Source organism: Prunus mume, linkage group LG7 (assembly GCF_029339155.1).
Source record: "Prunus mume cultivar Tortuosa linkage group LG7, ASM2933915v1, whole genome shotgun sequence".
Lineage (NCBI taxonomy): Eukaryota > Viridiplantae > Streptophyta > Magnoliopsida > Rosales > Rosaceae > Prunus > Prunus mume.
Window position 1 is genome coordinate 12,926,004 of NC_142704.1, and position 13,166 is coordinate 12,939,169.

General features: G+C 35.0%; 2 protein-coding genes across 3 annotated transcripts; both read left to right on the top strand.

Moving 5' to 3' along the window:
- The first annotated feature begins 222 nt into the window (after positions 1-222).
- LOC103336755 (pectin acetylesterase 8-like) lies at positions 223-5,724 on the top strand. The gene is made up of 13 exons (XM_089055740.1): positions 223-667; positions 1,639-1,760; positions 1,901-1,983; positions 2,491-2,620; positions 2,800-2,879; positions 2,966-3,052; positions 3,133-3,257; positions 3,352-3,412; positions 3,554-3,607; positions 3,690-3,767; positions 4,589-4,694; positions 5,107-5,252; positions 5,436-5,724. The coding sequence occupies exons 2-13, from the start codon at positions 1,640-1,642 to the stop codon at positions 5,559-5,561; spliced, it is 1,197 nt and encodes a 398-aa protein (XP_088911866.1). The 5' UTR covers positions 223-667; position 1,639; the 3' UTR covers positions 5,562-5,724.
- A 3,968-nt stretch (positions 5,725-9,692) lies between these two features.
- On the top strand, positions 9,693-13,166 carry LOC103336699 (uncharacterized). 2 transcript variants are annotated; one of them, XM_089055741.1, is made up of 3 exons: positions 9,693-9,985; positions 10,521-10,639; positions 11,478-12,573. In XM_089055741.1, exons 1-3 carry the CDS (start codon positions 9,810-9,812, stop codon positions 11,558-11,560), a joined length of 378 nt encoding a protein of 125 aa, XP_088911867.1. In that variant the 5' UTR covers positions 9,693-9,809; the 3' UTR covers positions 11,561-12,573. The 2 variants fall into 2 exon arrangements, with proteins under 2 accessions (XP_088911867.1, XP_088911868.1); XM_089055742.1 differs by lacking the exon at positions 11,478-12,573 and adding an exon at positions 12,742-13,166 and having other exon boundaries at positions 9,699-9,985.

Sequence of the window (13,166 nt, forward strand, 5' to 3'; positions counted from 1 at the left end):
CATAAAAAAAAACATTATCAAAATTAAAATTTTGATATTTATTTCAGTCGAAGAGTTGGTATAAGTATCTAACTCATCATAAATATACCGTTTTCATATTCGAGTCCAACTTAAACCTTCTTCAGGTAATAAATACCACTAACCAACGAGCTCAGTAATTTTCCTTACATCTTAAGCAAAATTTGATATATAGGATATGGCGTTAAGATCAGTCGTTGTAATCTTTTGAATTAAAAAAATAAAAATTGCAACATTATCTTGCGTGCATGAAGTTTCTAGGCATATGCTTTCTTGTACTATGCACTGACACTCGTACTCATAACACGCGTTCACCGACAAGATTTGTCCTAGTCATTGGTTCTTTGCTTTGCAGCTGTTGCCAATAATGTCGCCCTTTAGCTTTATCTTCCTCCGAATCGCTACTCTCAAAGCTCTCTGTAAAGCTAAGCTCTTCGTTCGCGATCACTCACTTTCCAAACTGTGTGTGTACCAAATAGCTTCCATCACGCTTACCTCACTCATCCCACTTTCCATTTATTTTCCTTCCTGCTATTGCTTTCTGTACCGTTATACCATTAAGAAAGAAACCCAAGTTCACAACTGGGTTTCTCTCTCTTGCATTCTTTCACTCTTTCAGATTTTTGTCTCTCAGCTTCTCTCATTCCAGGTACAGAGTAATAATGCTTTTGGTTTTCATGGCAATCGAAAGAAGCTGTTCTGTTTTACGTTTTTTTTCTTCTTCTTTATATGGTTTCCAGGGTCGAGCTTATTATCAAACATTGGTTCAGTTTCTGTTCATTGTGTAATGAAACTTGGTGCTTGTGATTGGATTGGAATGTCTCATATGAGCTGAATGCAGTTTGGGTTTTGGCATAAAAAACCCATCAAGCTGTTTAGACTTAATGGCTAAACAGATATCAATAGTCGCTTTGGCTAGAAAAAGGATTCTGAACTGAAGAACAATAGTTCGCAATTTCAGATCTTTTCTTTTTGTTTGATAGAATTTTCAATCTAAGATTTGGAATTGATGATCTAGTAATGTGCCAGTCTTTTGCTCTGCTTTCTTTTCCTTGTGTCTGTATGTGTATATAGTTGCCAAATGGATTTTTTTTCTTCTCTTTCAGTGTATATATTGATTTTTCAAATTTGGGTTTTCCATCGAATGACTGCACGGATGGTGTTGGTTCAAAATGGAACTTGATTCTGATTGATTAGCTAACTTTATGCTCTTATTAGTACAGAGTAAAGGTTAAAAAATCCCTGTGTTGCTCTTCCTTTCACATTAAGCAATGTGAAGGGAGAGAAAATTTGTTTGGTGGATTACTTTTTGGCTGGATGTATTGGGGTGCTAGCTATGACAGGAAACTGCTAAGTAAACTAGATTGCCTTGAATTTTAGAAGAAGAAAAAAATGATGATATTTGTTTGGTCCTTAAACAATTATATGAATTATGGAGTTATACTTTATATGGATTATTGAGTAAAGAGAAAACTTGTTAGTTTTGAGCATTGTATTCTATTAGGAACTTATGGTACTGTTTTGTAGGGGAAAACTAAGTCTACCATTAAGCTATGAAACGAATGTTCTGTATACTTTTTTTATTTTATTTTTATATTTATTGCTAAAATTTGTGTGCAGAATGGCCCATGCAAGATTAGGCCAATGGTTAAGTCTTCTAGTATGTTTACTGATATTGCTGAAAGCAGAAAGCCATCCTGTGGGAATCACTCTTGTTGAGAATGCAGTTGCCAAAGGAGCCGGTGAGAAATATTTGGGGAATTGAGTACTTCTCTAAAAAGTTTCCTTGTTCCATTTCACTTTCCTTTTAGTTTTCATTATTCCGATAACTGTATTTTATTTACTTTTCACTCTGTGTTCTAAAATTTGAAATGTTATACAGTTTGTTTGGATGGGAGCGCACCAGCGTACCACTTTGACAAGGGATTTGGTGCAGGAATCAACAATTGGTTGGTTCATGTTGAGGTTTGTCATTTTCCTGCCATGTTAAAATGGATTTAAAAGATAGAAAGGATAGCTTTCACCAAAATAAAAAAGATAGAAAGGATAGGGTGGGAATGTTAATCTTAAACCATTTTGTGTTCTCTCAGCTCCACCTTCTAGTCAATGAGAGGGAGCTTAGAATAGATTATTGGAGAAGAGAAATATGTATATTACGTCTGAGCTTAAACATTATGGCCTCTGAATGGTATAATATTAGTCAAATATTTTTCTAGAAGGCTGTGAACTTAACCTTTAGTAACTTCCCCTTTTTTGGGGGGCCTATAGAAAAGAATAGGCTACAAAATGTGGGGTAGTCCTTTCCCTCCCATATGCCTCTCCTCACTATACTGTTGTCCAGGTCTGGACCTGGAATCTTGAACTAGGGTGTTGGTCATGCAACTAGGGTACCAAGCATTAGCTTAGTAAACTAGTTGTAAAAGACTTTTGCATTAAAGTTTGAGATTTCTTTAATTGATATTTGGTTCTTAGGGAGGAGGATGGTGTAACAGTGTTGAGACTTGCCTTGATCGTAAGAATACTCACTATGGTTCATCAAACAAAATGGAAAAATCGATGTCTTTTTCTGGGGTGCTTAGCAACACGCAAAAGTTTAATCCAGGTTTGGTTTGCCTTCATATCTCAATCTTTGCTTTTTTGAAACTTGAAACAACTCCTAAGAATGACTCAATAGTTGATGAACATACCTATTGTTTTTTAGTTTGAATTTCATTTTTTTTTTTTTTTTTTTTTTTTTGTGGCTAACTGTAAAAACTGGACCCTTTTTTATTTTTATGCTAGACTTCTATAACTGGAATAGAATCAAAGTTAGGTACTGTGATGGGGCGTCATTCACTGGTGATGTTGAAGCAGTAAACCCAGTAAGTTAATAAATTTCAATCAGCGACCCATGTTTTACTTTCATAAGAAATTCTGAACCTGGTGTTTATTCTACTAATTTGATCAGGCAACAAATCTTCACTTCAGAGGAGCAAGAGTTTTTCGTGCCATCATTGATGATCTATTAGCAAAAGGAATGAAAAATGCTCAAAGTGTATGTCCCATTCCAGGAACTGTACTTTTGTCATCTTGTCCTCATTTCTGATTGTTTGTTAGTACTACTTATGATTACAGGCTCTTCTCTCTGGTTGTTCGGCTGGTGGATTGACCTCAATTCTTCATTGTGATAACTTTCGTTCTCTCCTACCTGTGGGTACTAAAGTAAAATGTCTGGCAGATGCTGGTTACTTCATTAATGCGTAAGATGTATTTTACATCGTCTGTCTTGAAGACTTGACCCTGTATTATCTCTATTCTATTTCAGAATTCTTAACACCTTGTAATGATTCACAGGAAGACTGTTTCTGGATCTCAACACATTCAAGCCTTTTACAGTGAAGTGGTTGCGCTACATGTATTGCATCTCTGTTCTTTAAGATAATAAAGTGGACTCTTACTTCTTTCAGGAGAAGAGGGTTCTTCCATTTGTTAGGCCTCCATTCTGTGCAGGTGATAAGTAGTAGCTTCAGATTCTGATTATCTATTGTTTGTGCAGGGTTCGGCGAAGAACTTACCCGCATCCTGCACTTCAAAATTGAGTCCAGGCTTGGTAAATTTTTATAGTGTTGTATGATTTGCTCCACTCTTTCCTAATTACTTCTGATATTTCCTTTTTAATTGTTTTTGTTCAGTGCTTCTTCCCACAAAATGTGGTACCAGTGACCCGGACCCCAATATTTTTGGTAAATGCAGCTTATGATTCGTGGCAGGTTAGCTCATTCTTCTAATCCTTGATTTATAGATCAGTACTTTCCAATTTATTGTATTGTGTAGTACTTTTCTTTCTAGTTCTTCTTTTTGTGTTCTAAAAATGATATAGAACTGTGCTGTCATTTCCCTCTTTTTTTGGTGTGCCTATCAAAAATATGTGATGCCAACAACTTTTTAATTGTATGCAGGTTGAAATACTTCATATCATCTTTATGATCAAAATTTTAAATTCCAGCAACTTGTTAATGGCATTTATGATATATCGTCTATCTGTTACCCTAAATATAAAACTGAGTAATAGTTTGGTTCATAATAAGTTTTTCTTTTCGTCCAAATTATATATCTTCGTAATATATTTTATTTTATCTAATTTCCTAGAATAAACTCAGATTTTCCCCAATCCAACCCAACTTAGCCTTTCATCATTCATATCGAGTCTCTTTGCTTTGCTTTCCTTTGTAGGCTCGATAAACAATTTGTGGTTATAAGATTTGATTTTATTATGCTTTCTTTGTTGGTGAGACAAAGAACAATATTAATTCAAGAACCAATTTCATGGAAAATGGGGCTATGATTATTTCAGTTGTCACATATTCTATCTTATTATTCTAGAATTGTATGAAAATAAAAGTAGTTGTAGACTTGTAGTAGGTCACCTGAACTTTGCTATGAGACTCCAAAAGCGACAATTACTAGAAATGTATATATTTCCAATACAAATGTTGTGTACTCGTTCTCATCTTTTCTTTTCCCCCACTTGTACACATTAGGAGAATACGTTAGGGTGCACTTTCTCTGATTCCTTGTTGTATCCATTCAGATAAAGAACATTTTGGCACCGGGTATTGCTGATCCTAAAGGCGCCTGGAAAAAGTGCAAGCTTGATATAAAGAACTGCTCACCCAGTCAACTTCAAACCATGCAAGGTGAATATCAAAACCCTCCTTCATATCAGCAAGCAATCCTTCACATATTGAAGCTGATAGAATCGTTTATAGCCCCTGTAAAAAGTTAAACCAAGATTTGAATTTGGTTAAATCTTTTCTGTCATGGTAAAATTTGATGGTTGGAGTTTCTTAGGGTCTCACGCACTGCTGCCTGTTCCCTTTAGTCTTTAGATGATAATAAGCAATTTGATGAAAGCATGGAACCACAGACAGTTATGTCCACTTATTAGCAAGACATATGAGTTGAAATTGATTGCTATGTTATTGAGTCCTACTTTTTCCAGTGAAGCTTCCTTGTACCTACCAAGGAAAGCTTCTTACGTATTGCATCATTGGCATAAACCGGCCGCTGGAAAATTTACTTGGGTTTTTAATATGGAATTTGTTTCAGAATATCGGTTGCAGTTCTTAGGTGCACTTAGTCAAGCCAGCAGCTCCGCATCTCATGGACTGTTCATAGACTCTTGCTATGCCCACTGCCAGATTGGAACACAGGAGACATGGTTGGCAGCTGACTCTCCGGTGTTGAGTAAGACGGTAAGAGTCGTATAGTCTTTACTTAATCTCCTCTCTTGTATGATTATTAGAAAATTAACAAAAACTGAGAATAGCTTTCTGTTGTCAATTTTTGTAGTTCTTTGTTTCATTGAATTCTTCTGTTTGAACGAAAATTATTGAGATGGTTTTAAATTTTATCTACAACCTAAATGTGTTCTGCAGACAATTGGGAAGGCAGTTGGAGACTGGTACCACGACCGAACTCCGTTCCAGAAGATAGATTGTGCTTACCCTTGCAATCCTACATGCAAAAACCGCGTGTTTGATTCGGATAAGCAACAAGATTAATTTATCTATGTCAAAGTGTATAATTTTTATCAAAGTGTATAATTTTTATCAATGTCAAAGTGTATAATTTTAATGACATATGGACATGTATGTAATGACCGAGGCCTACTTATTGTTCTAAATAATGGAGTGGTGCTTTTTCCACCCACCTGTCTTATTTTCACACCCGCCTTGTCTTCAAATTTTTAAAGATAAATTTACCCATTTGTAAAAAGATTTCTAAGGGCTTGGAGAAAAGGATTAAAAACCAAAACAATTGCCTCAACATTAAAATTGAAAAAAGTTAATTAAAAAAAATCCAAAGCACAAATATTAAACGTCAAATTTCTCGTTTCACAAGTGCATGCGCCTTCTTTATTTTTTTTCTTTTCTATTTTTGGTCAGAGCCTTCAGCTTCTTATAGGAAAACTGAGAACATCTAGCAGCTTGTAACTATGGGCGATTCTTCAAATTTCCTATCTCATTATTGCACATTCTCTACCATCCACTATTCCCAAATCTGATAGGTTTTCAACATAAGTTATGTTCATAACTCGTGAAAATGAAAGAATCATATCCTAGCATTAATTCATCTCATTGGCATTTGATTAAAGAACAAAAGTTTCTTCAATTGCCCAATTTCTCCTCATTTTCGTACCAGCCCCAGATCTACTGTTGGAGATATATTCTTTTGTATCGTCAAAATTGTTTTAAAAGAAATATAAATCACTTGTAAATGGAGAGAAGTTCAATTGTTTGTGAAATTAAATTGCAAGAAAGAGTGAGATTTTGGTGGTTTATAAACACATAAAGATTCAGACCATTTGTTTTAAAAGTCAGATTCATACTATTTGTTCTCAGTTTTCATAGCTCTTGGAAGAAAGATTTGAAAAACTAAGAACAAATAATCCGAATTCATTGTACAGAGGCAATTTATTTATTTATTTATATCTAATTGTGATATGCCAACTTTTCAGCCATTAAATTAAATTTAAATGACATCACTAGTTAACAGACCTCTTTAACTTAAAAGAGAATTTGCTTGAACTAATAATTAAAGGGTGTTTTAGGAATAATAGTGGGTGGAAAGATATGATTGTGCTTTTTCAAATTTACATAGTGGGTTGGAAAATAGGATAGATGGGTGGAAATAGCAGCACTCATAATATTTTACTTCTTTGAACTTGATTATTTAATCCGGTAGCTTTTGTAATTAAAACTCAGCATGATTGTTAACAATGCATCATCCCTAACAATGCCTGATTTCAATTTTCAGTTTTCAGTTTTATGTGAAATTTAGAAAGGGAAGTTTTTGGGGTCCAATTGTGAATTTCGGATCATAGAATAAAAGATGTTACAAAGTATTCGTAGTATTTTGCGGTGAATTTTTTGAAATTAAGATGATTTTTTGGTGAATTTTGAAGATGGAGTTTTGGAGGCTTGGATTGAGTTCGTGGCCAAATAGGAGGTCCCAAATACCAAATTTAGATAACTAGAGTGCATTTCATGTGTCGTGATGTAAATGTAATGAATGAAATAGGAGCACCAAAAAAAAAAACACTTTCAAGTTGTTTCCAATCACTTTTTTTGACCGAAAACAAAATCTGTTATTATCAAACATGTTTTCAGTTTTTTTTTTAAGTGAAAATGAAATGGTTATCAAACAACCCCTTAGGAATTTTGGAACAATTCCTAGTCCAAGATCACACAAATGGCAAGACAATAAAAGTTGAAGCATACAAGAATCAGGAAACACATAAAAGTTTAAGAGGTCGAGATTGTGAATCCCACATCAGTAAATTAGAGCCTTGGCTAATAATCATCTTGGACCTCTCCATTCATTGCCAAATGGTTTCAGCAGAGTAACGGTATAATTATATGCAAATATGCATTGTATTATAAGTACTATAAGAAATTTTAAAAGATATATAATACAATATAAGGAATGGGTCAAACAAGGATTCTATTTTTAAAAACCTAGCAGGTAACGAAAGGAAATCCCGCGATCATGGCCTTAGCCAAGTTGTTTATAAAATATCCCAATGGAACAAGAATAAGCAAACCAAATCCAAATAGAAATACAAAATGAACAAGGTTTAATATAGAATATTTGGAAATTAGACGTAAAGAAGACAAATCAGAGAGACAATAGACAGTAATAAACAAACGCAGCAGATGACTGGCCCATTTTCTACCATTTCATCCCTCAGCTCAAGAGCAGCAGATGCCTTTCCTTCCTTGCAAAGGCCGCTAATTAAGGACCCATAGGTAAAGAGATCTGGTTTTAGTCTTTGGTTGTATCTGGTTCACATCCTTCCCTTTCCATCTCAGCCAAATATTCTAATGCCCCTGCAATCCTCCCATCACCACACAAAGAAACTTAACAATTATAGTGTATGTTATTACACTTGGCTTACACCCCTCACTCTCCATTTCATCTCTAAACAACCAAGAAGATCTCTCCACAAGCCTTCTCTACCAAACCCATAAACTAAAGCTGTATAAGAGCACACATTATGTACAATGCCCTTCCTCTTCATATCCAATAATACAATTTTGATCCTTTTTTGTTGTTTTTGTTTAGAAATTGATAAATAAATAATTAAAAATCAGAAAAATAAACAAAAAATTGTTACAAACTCCTTATGATACTATCTTCAATTACAAAGGTCTAAAATCATGATTCCACATCTTCGATTACAGCGCCACGTCTCATTTCTCTGATATTTTTAATATTTATTTTAAAAATTCATAAACAATTAATTAAAAATCAGAAGAATATGCTGAAAAAAGGTACGTGCTTCTTACTACAAAGCCTTCGAATTTTGAGGTGTAAAATCATAATTCCACATATTTGAGTTTATAGCAATCATTGCTGCAAAGAAACAAGAATGTTATGTTATAAAACATTAACTAGTGTTTTGGTTTGTTTTGAAATAAATTTGAGTTTTTGTTGCCAATTTGAATTTTTCTAGGTCAAAATATGATTTTTGAAATTTTAGGATGAACAGAATGTCACAAGGAGTCTGTAGGAATTTTTGATGTATTTTTTAAAAAATGTATTTATTATGAATTCAAGAAGTTAAATCGCATAGAAAATTTCATATTAAATGAAATTACTTGACCCTAAGTATTTTTGACGTGTGTCCATCTATGATGGCGCCATGTGTAATTTCTATTATTATTTTTTTAAAATTCATACAACATTAATGACATGTTTAATAATTCGTAATTGGATTAGAAGGAATTGAATTGAGGATAAGTTGGATTGAAGAGAATTAAATTTTGGATTCCTAATGAAGTTATTTACTAAACCATATGGATTTAAAGGAGTTAGATTCCATATCCCTATTGAAGTTGTTTACTAAATCATATGGAATTAGGGTAAGAGTAGTACTAATTACTAAAATATACTTGTTGTTGGATTAAGGTATATGACATATTTGGAATTTTGAAAATTGTGTGAGGATATAATGGGTAAAAAACATGAATTCCTAATTGGTTAATTCTTCTGGAATTAGAATACCATCTCTCACCAAAAAATTGAATTCCTCCAAAATCAAGAATTCAATTCCTAATTTTGTGTGGGCATTACTTACTTTTTAATTCCTTGATGTGAAATAAATGTAGGAATCCTCTATGGTGGAATTCAATTCACGATGAGAATTGCCAATTCCTGATTAGTAAACACACCATAATTAAAGAAAGATTTTGGTGCTATGGGGATTGCTGTTGTTGATTTTGTTTTCATCACTATGCGGAGAAGGTATATCAATGTTTGAAGCTTCAGCTACAACCCAAAAATGGTAAGAATGAACCGGACCGTGTCCAACGCTACTCATTAGAGCATCTCCAGTGGGGGTTATATAATGAGGTATATGTTAAATATACACAATTTGTTATCGAAATCACATGTAATGAGGAGGTGTAAACGATTGTAGAATTTCCATCACAATTATGAAATGCAAATTTAGATGCATATGTGCATATTTTTTTATATCCCTTGCAAGTGGGGCCTATATAAGAAAAAGTGAAAAAAGGCAGACAAAAGTGAGCAAAATCAATTATACATTTTTAGATTTACATGTTTTTCATTGGAGTAAAAATCACATTTATAATTCAGGAAATATAAATGAGATGTAAAAGTGGCTTTACACTCTCGGCAATACACCACCTCGCTGTGAATGCTTTTGTAGAAGCTCCCAACAAAGTATCCGGTCCAGGAAGTAACAGAGAAAGCTGTGGGCTTTGGGAAACAGGAAAATAGAGATGGCGGCTAACTCTACGAGACGAACCCTACAATTTTCTTCATCTTCTGCAAAAACCCTTTTGTGCCGTACACCATCTTCACCTTTCGCCTCCAAAGCTTCTAATCTTATCGAACTTACTGCCGTCAAGCCCACTTCTGCTACTCGACTCGCTGCTCAGAAGCTCAAGTTATCAAGGTTCGATTTCTTTTTTTGTATCTTTAATTTTGACATACTTTGGAAATTGATCGCCTGATTCTAGAGGAATGGAAAAGAGAGCTGTGACTTTGTTTGGCTTCCGAGAAAAGAAAATCTGAATCTTGGGTCTTTTGTGCTTGCTCACGGTTTTTCTTTCTTTCTTTCTTTGCAGTTATGTGAAAAATGATAAATTGGAACTTGCTCCAACTGATCATAATCCTTGCATTAAGCTGATTGAGTTCAGCCTCTTTGTTTCCTTGAATTCCAAAGCTTGAATTTTGTTCAATATTTCGTTTACTTGTGATAATTGCACATGTTCACAGCTCAGTTCATTATGACAATGCCTCTATCTCTGTTCTATTTTGTTCATATATATATATATGTGTATATATATATACACATACACACGTGTAGTTTTTTCTGTTTTATTTTAATGATCATACATGATTGTGATAGTAGTTCCAAATGCTTGAGAGCATTATTAGGAAGACTGCTGAATTTGTTACTAAACTTACTATGATTTGGCCAAGCATAGATTTCCAGTGGAGTTGGCGGGTGTGCAGTCATTGATCCCATTGCATAGTGCTACTGCTTCTGCCTTGTTCACTTCGCTCCTATCTTTGCACAATAACAACTGGGGATGCCTATCAGAAGGTACTCTTCAGAGTTTACCTTTGTTTTCATACAGTGGCTATGTCTGTGGCTTATGATATTAAATATCGTTGCACAATATCATTTGAGAATCCATAGCATACCCCTCTTCCATGATCTTTGGTTAATGATATTTTCTGTGGAAACAACGTGAATGGGATAGTTTATTACCAAGCTGAATGTTTGTCACCAACCATTAGGGCTGTACAGGATCCAAACCAATCTGCCAAAACTGACTAATCCAATCCAATCCAATTTTATTGGTTTCGATAATATTGGTGAATTGGATTGGATCCAAAAAATGAAAAACCGATTGAATCGGTTTGGTTAGTGGATCAAGAGTTTGAAATCCAATTCAAACCGAACACATTGGATCGGATTGTAAAATCTCCAATCCAATAAAAAATTGGATTGGATTGGATTGATAAAAATTCATTGGTTTTGAACCGATGTACACCCTTACCAACCATCATGCTATGGATGGAAAGGCTTTTTATTGCAGAAGAGGGTGTACCTATGAGACACTTGTTTCTCTTTTTACATGTTTTTCAAGTGAGATGAGTTGGACCTATAATTTGGAGAGTAATGAGAGAGGTGGGGGTGGAAATTTAATTAAATGTCAGATTAAGATTTCTCACTGAAGGCAGTGCCTAGCCAGTTAATTTCTGTGAAGCTACCAAACTATGACATGATTTTTTACTTAGTATCAATCTACTAAATAGGTAACTTAAGTAATAGAATTTCCTATATCAGATATTGGATCTAAGATACGTTGTGAGTTTGTCAGATTCTTTTTGAGATGTTATCGCTTAATGTTTTTTTTTTTTTTTGGGGTGAAAAGATGGGGCCATGCCCAAAGAAAACACTAAACTACGGCCTGAGGCCTACAGAGACCACGCAGGTCATCAACAACAAAGGACCTAATTCTGTCAGGGAGGCACTTGAAAGGTACAGAGACCCAAATCAAGGCAAGAGCCCAAGTTAGCAAGTCTTATCAGCCACCATATTGCATTCACAAATAGACATGATAAATAGAGCAGCCCCAACATTTTTTGATGTAGTCCTGGCAGCCCCATAACAAGGTAGCAAGAGGGTGGAGGGCATCTACAGTTTTATTGAGAAGATGCACTGCAATGGCTGAGTCAGATTCCAACACAACATCACTGCAGCCCATATCCCAAGCAGATTTGAGACCATAGAAGATACCCCATAACTCAGCATCTAATACTTGACCATAACCAATATTAGCATCAAACCCTTTAATTCACATCCCAGAGCTTGATCTAAGAACAGCACCAGCAGCAATGCGACTAATCTCTCCATTTTGGCAACCATCAGTATTAATTTTGGTCACTCCTGCAGCAGGGTACTGCCAGGATAGAGTGGCTAGGGAGCGGATGGGTTTATGAGCAAGATCTAGTGTTGGCATGTTGCCAATCTGCAGCAGCCAAAAGAATTATGACTGGGATTGGGAGGGAAGACAAACCCAGCATCAAAAATCTTCTTGTTCCTCCATTTCCAAAGGAACCAGCATGTTATCGCTTAATTTAACTACCTAGATGAGACCAGTAGATTAACACCATGTTCTCGCACCCGAAAGCATCTGTCATGTGTGTTCAAATTCTTAGATTTCTGTAAATCTCTCTAATGGAGAAGGAAAATTTAATTCTTTAGTGCATTGGGCTCAACCGAATGCCTTATGTTGAAAAATTGCTGCACCAAGAAATATAGAAGAATGCAGTGTTCTTCTAGAATTCTTCACAGATATTCAGGTGACATGGGGGAGGAAGATAGAGAAATATCCGGAGGTTGTTATGTTATGTATAGGTAGACAGACATGCCAATTGATTTAATCCATGTAATTGTTTTTTTCTTCTTCTTATCCACGGTGTTAGAATTTCCTTCATGAAAACTCCTTGCAACTTTTACTTTTCCAGTGGTTCATTCTCTCATATTGTCCCATTAATAACTGGGTTTGTTACTGATGGGTGATTACAAACAGAGATCGTTGTCGATAATATTATCTCACTGAGGCTTTTCAAATCATGATTCTATCCTCAAGGTTCCCTTCAATGTCTCACTTTGTACATTGTACCTGTATGCAGGTTTTGCAACTCCTCTATAGCATGGCCAGTGAGCTGCTGTTTCTAGGTGCAAGCGCGATCATGAATAGCGGATTTTGTTTCTTTTGCAGGTTTCTGATTGCATTTGAACTTTATTGTAACCTCAAAAAGTAGATGATCGTTTCATTGTTTCTCAAGGTTTTCCAGACTCTAGTTATGATAGCCGGAAATTCAGCATATCCCTGGTTAGAAATTTTGCACACGAGATCGCGAACTATCGTGGTATAAACTCTGGAGTTAGCTCAATAGTTGGTTTTGAGACAATTGGTAAATCGGGTTTGATGCTTACTGGTTTCATCGGCAATAAAATTTGCTGTACGTTAATGTATCTTGAGGAACAAAACCTCCAAATTTTTGTACCACATTATTGCATGCTTTATAGGATGCAATTTTCACAGCTAAAAGAA

What these genes read in the sequence shown, in the direction of transcription:
- LOC103336755 (XM_089055740.1), top strand. Translation starts at nt 1,640, where the DNA reads ATGGCCCATGCAAGATTAGGCCAATGGTTAAGTCTTCTAGTATGTTTA. An exon ending in CACGCAAAAGTTTAATCCAG is followed by an intron (nt 2,621 to 2,799) that starts GTTTGGTTTGCC and finishes TTTTTATGCTAG; the next exon opens with ACTTCTATAACTGGAATAGA. An exon ending in ATGTTGAAGCAGTAAACCCA is followed by an intron (nt 2,880 to 2,965) that starts GTAAGTTAATAA and finishes TAATTTGATCAG; the next exon opens with GCAACAAATCTTCACTTCAG.
- LOC103336699 (XM_089055741.1), top strand. Translation starts at nt 9,810, where the DNA reads ATGGCGGCTAACTCTACGAGACGAACCCTACAATTTTCTTCATCTTCT. An exon ending in CAGAAGCTCAAGTTATCAAG is followed by an intron (nt 9,986 to 10,520) that starts GTTCGATTTCTT and finishes GGCCAAGCATAG; the next exon opens with ATTTCCAGTGGAGTTGGCGG. An exon ending in CTGGGGATGCCTATCAGAAG is followed by an intron (nt 10,640 to 11,477) that starts GTACTCTTCAGA and finishes TGGGGTGAAAAG; the next exon opens with ATGGGGCCATGCCCAAAGAA.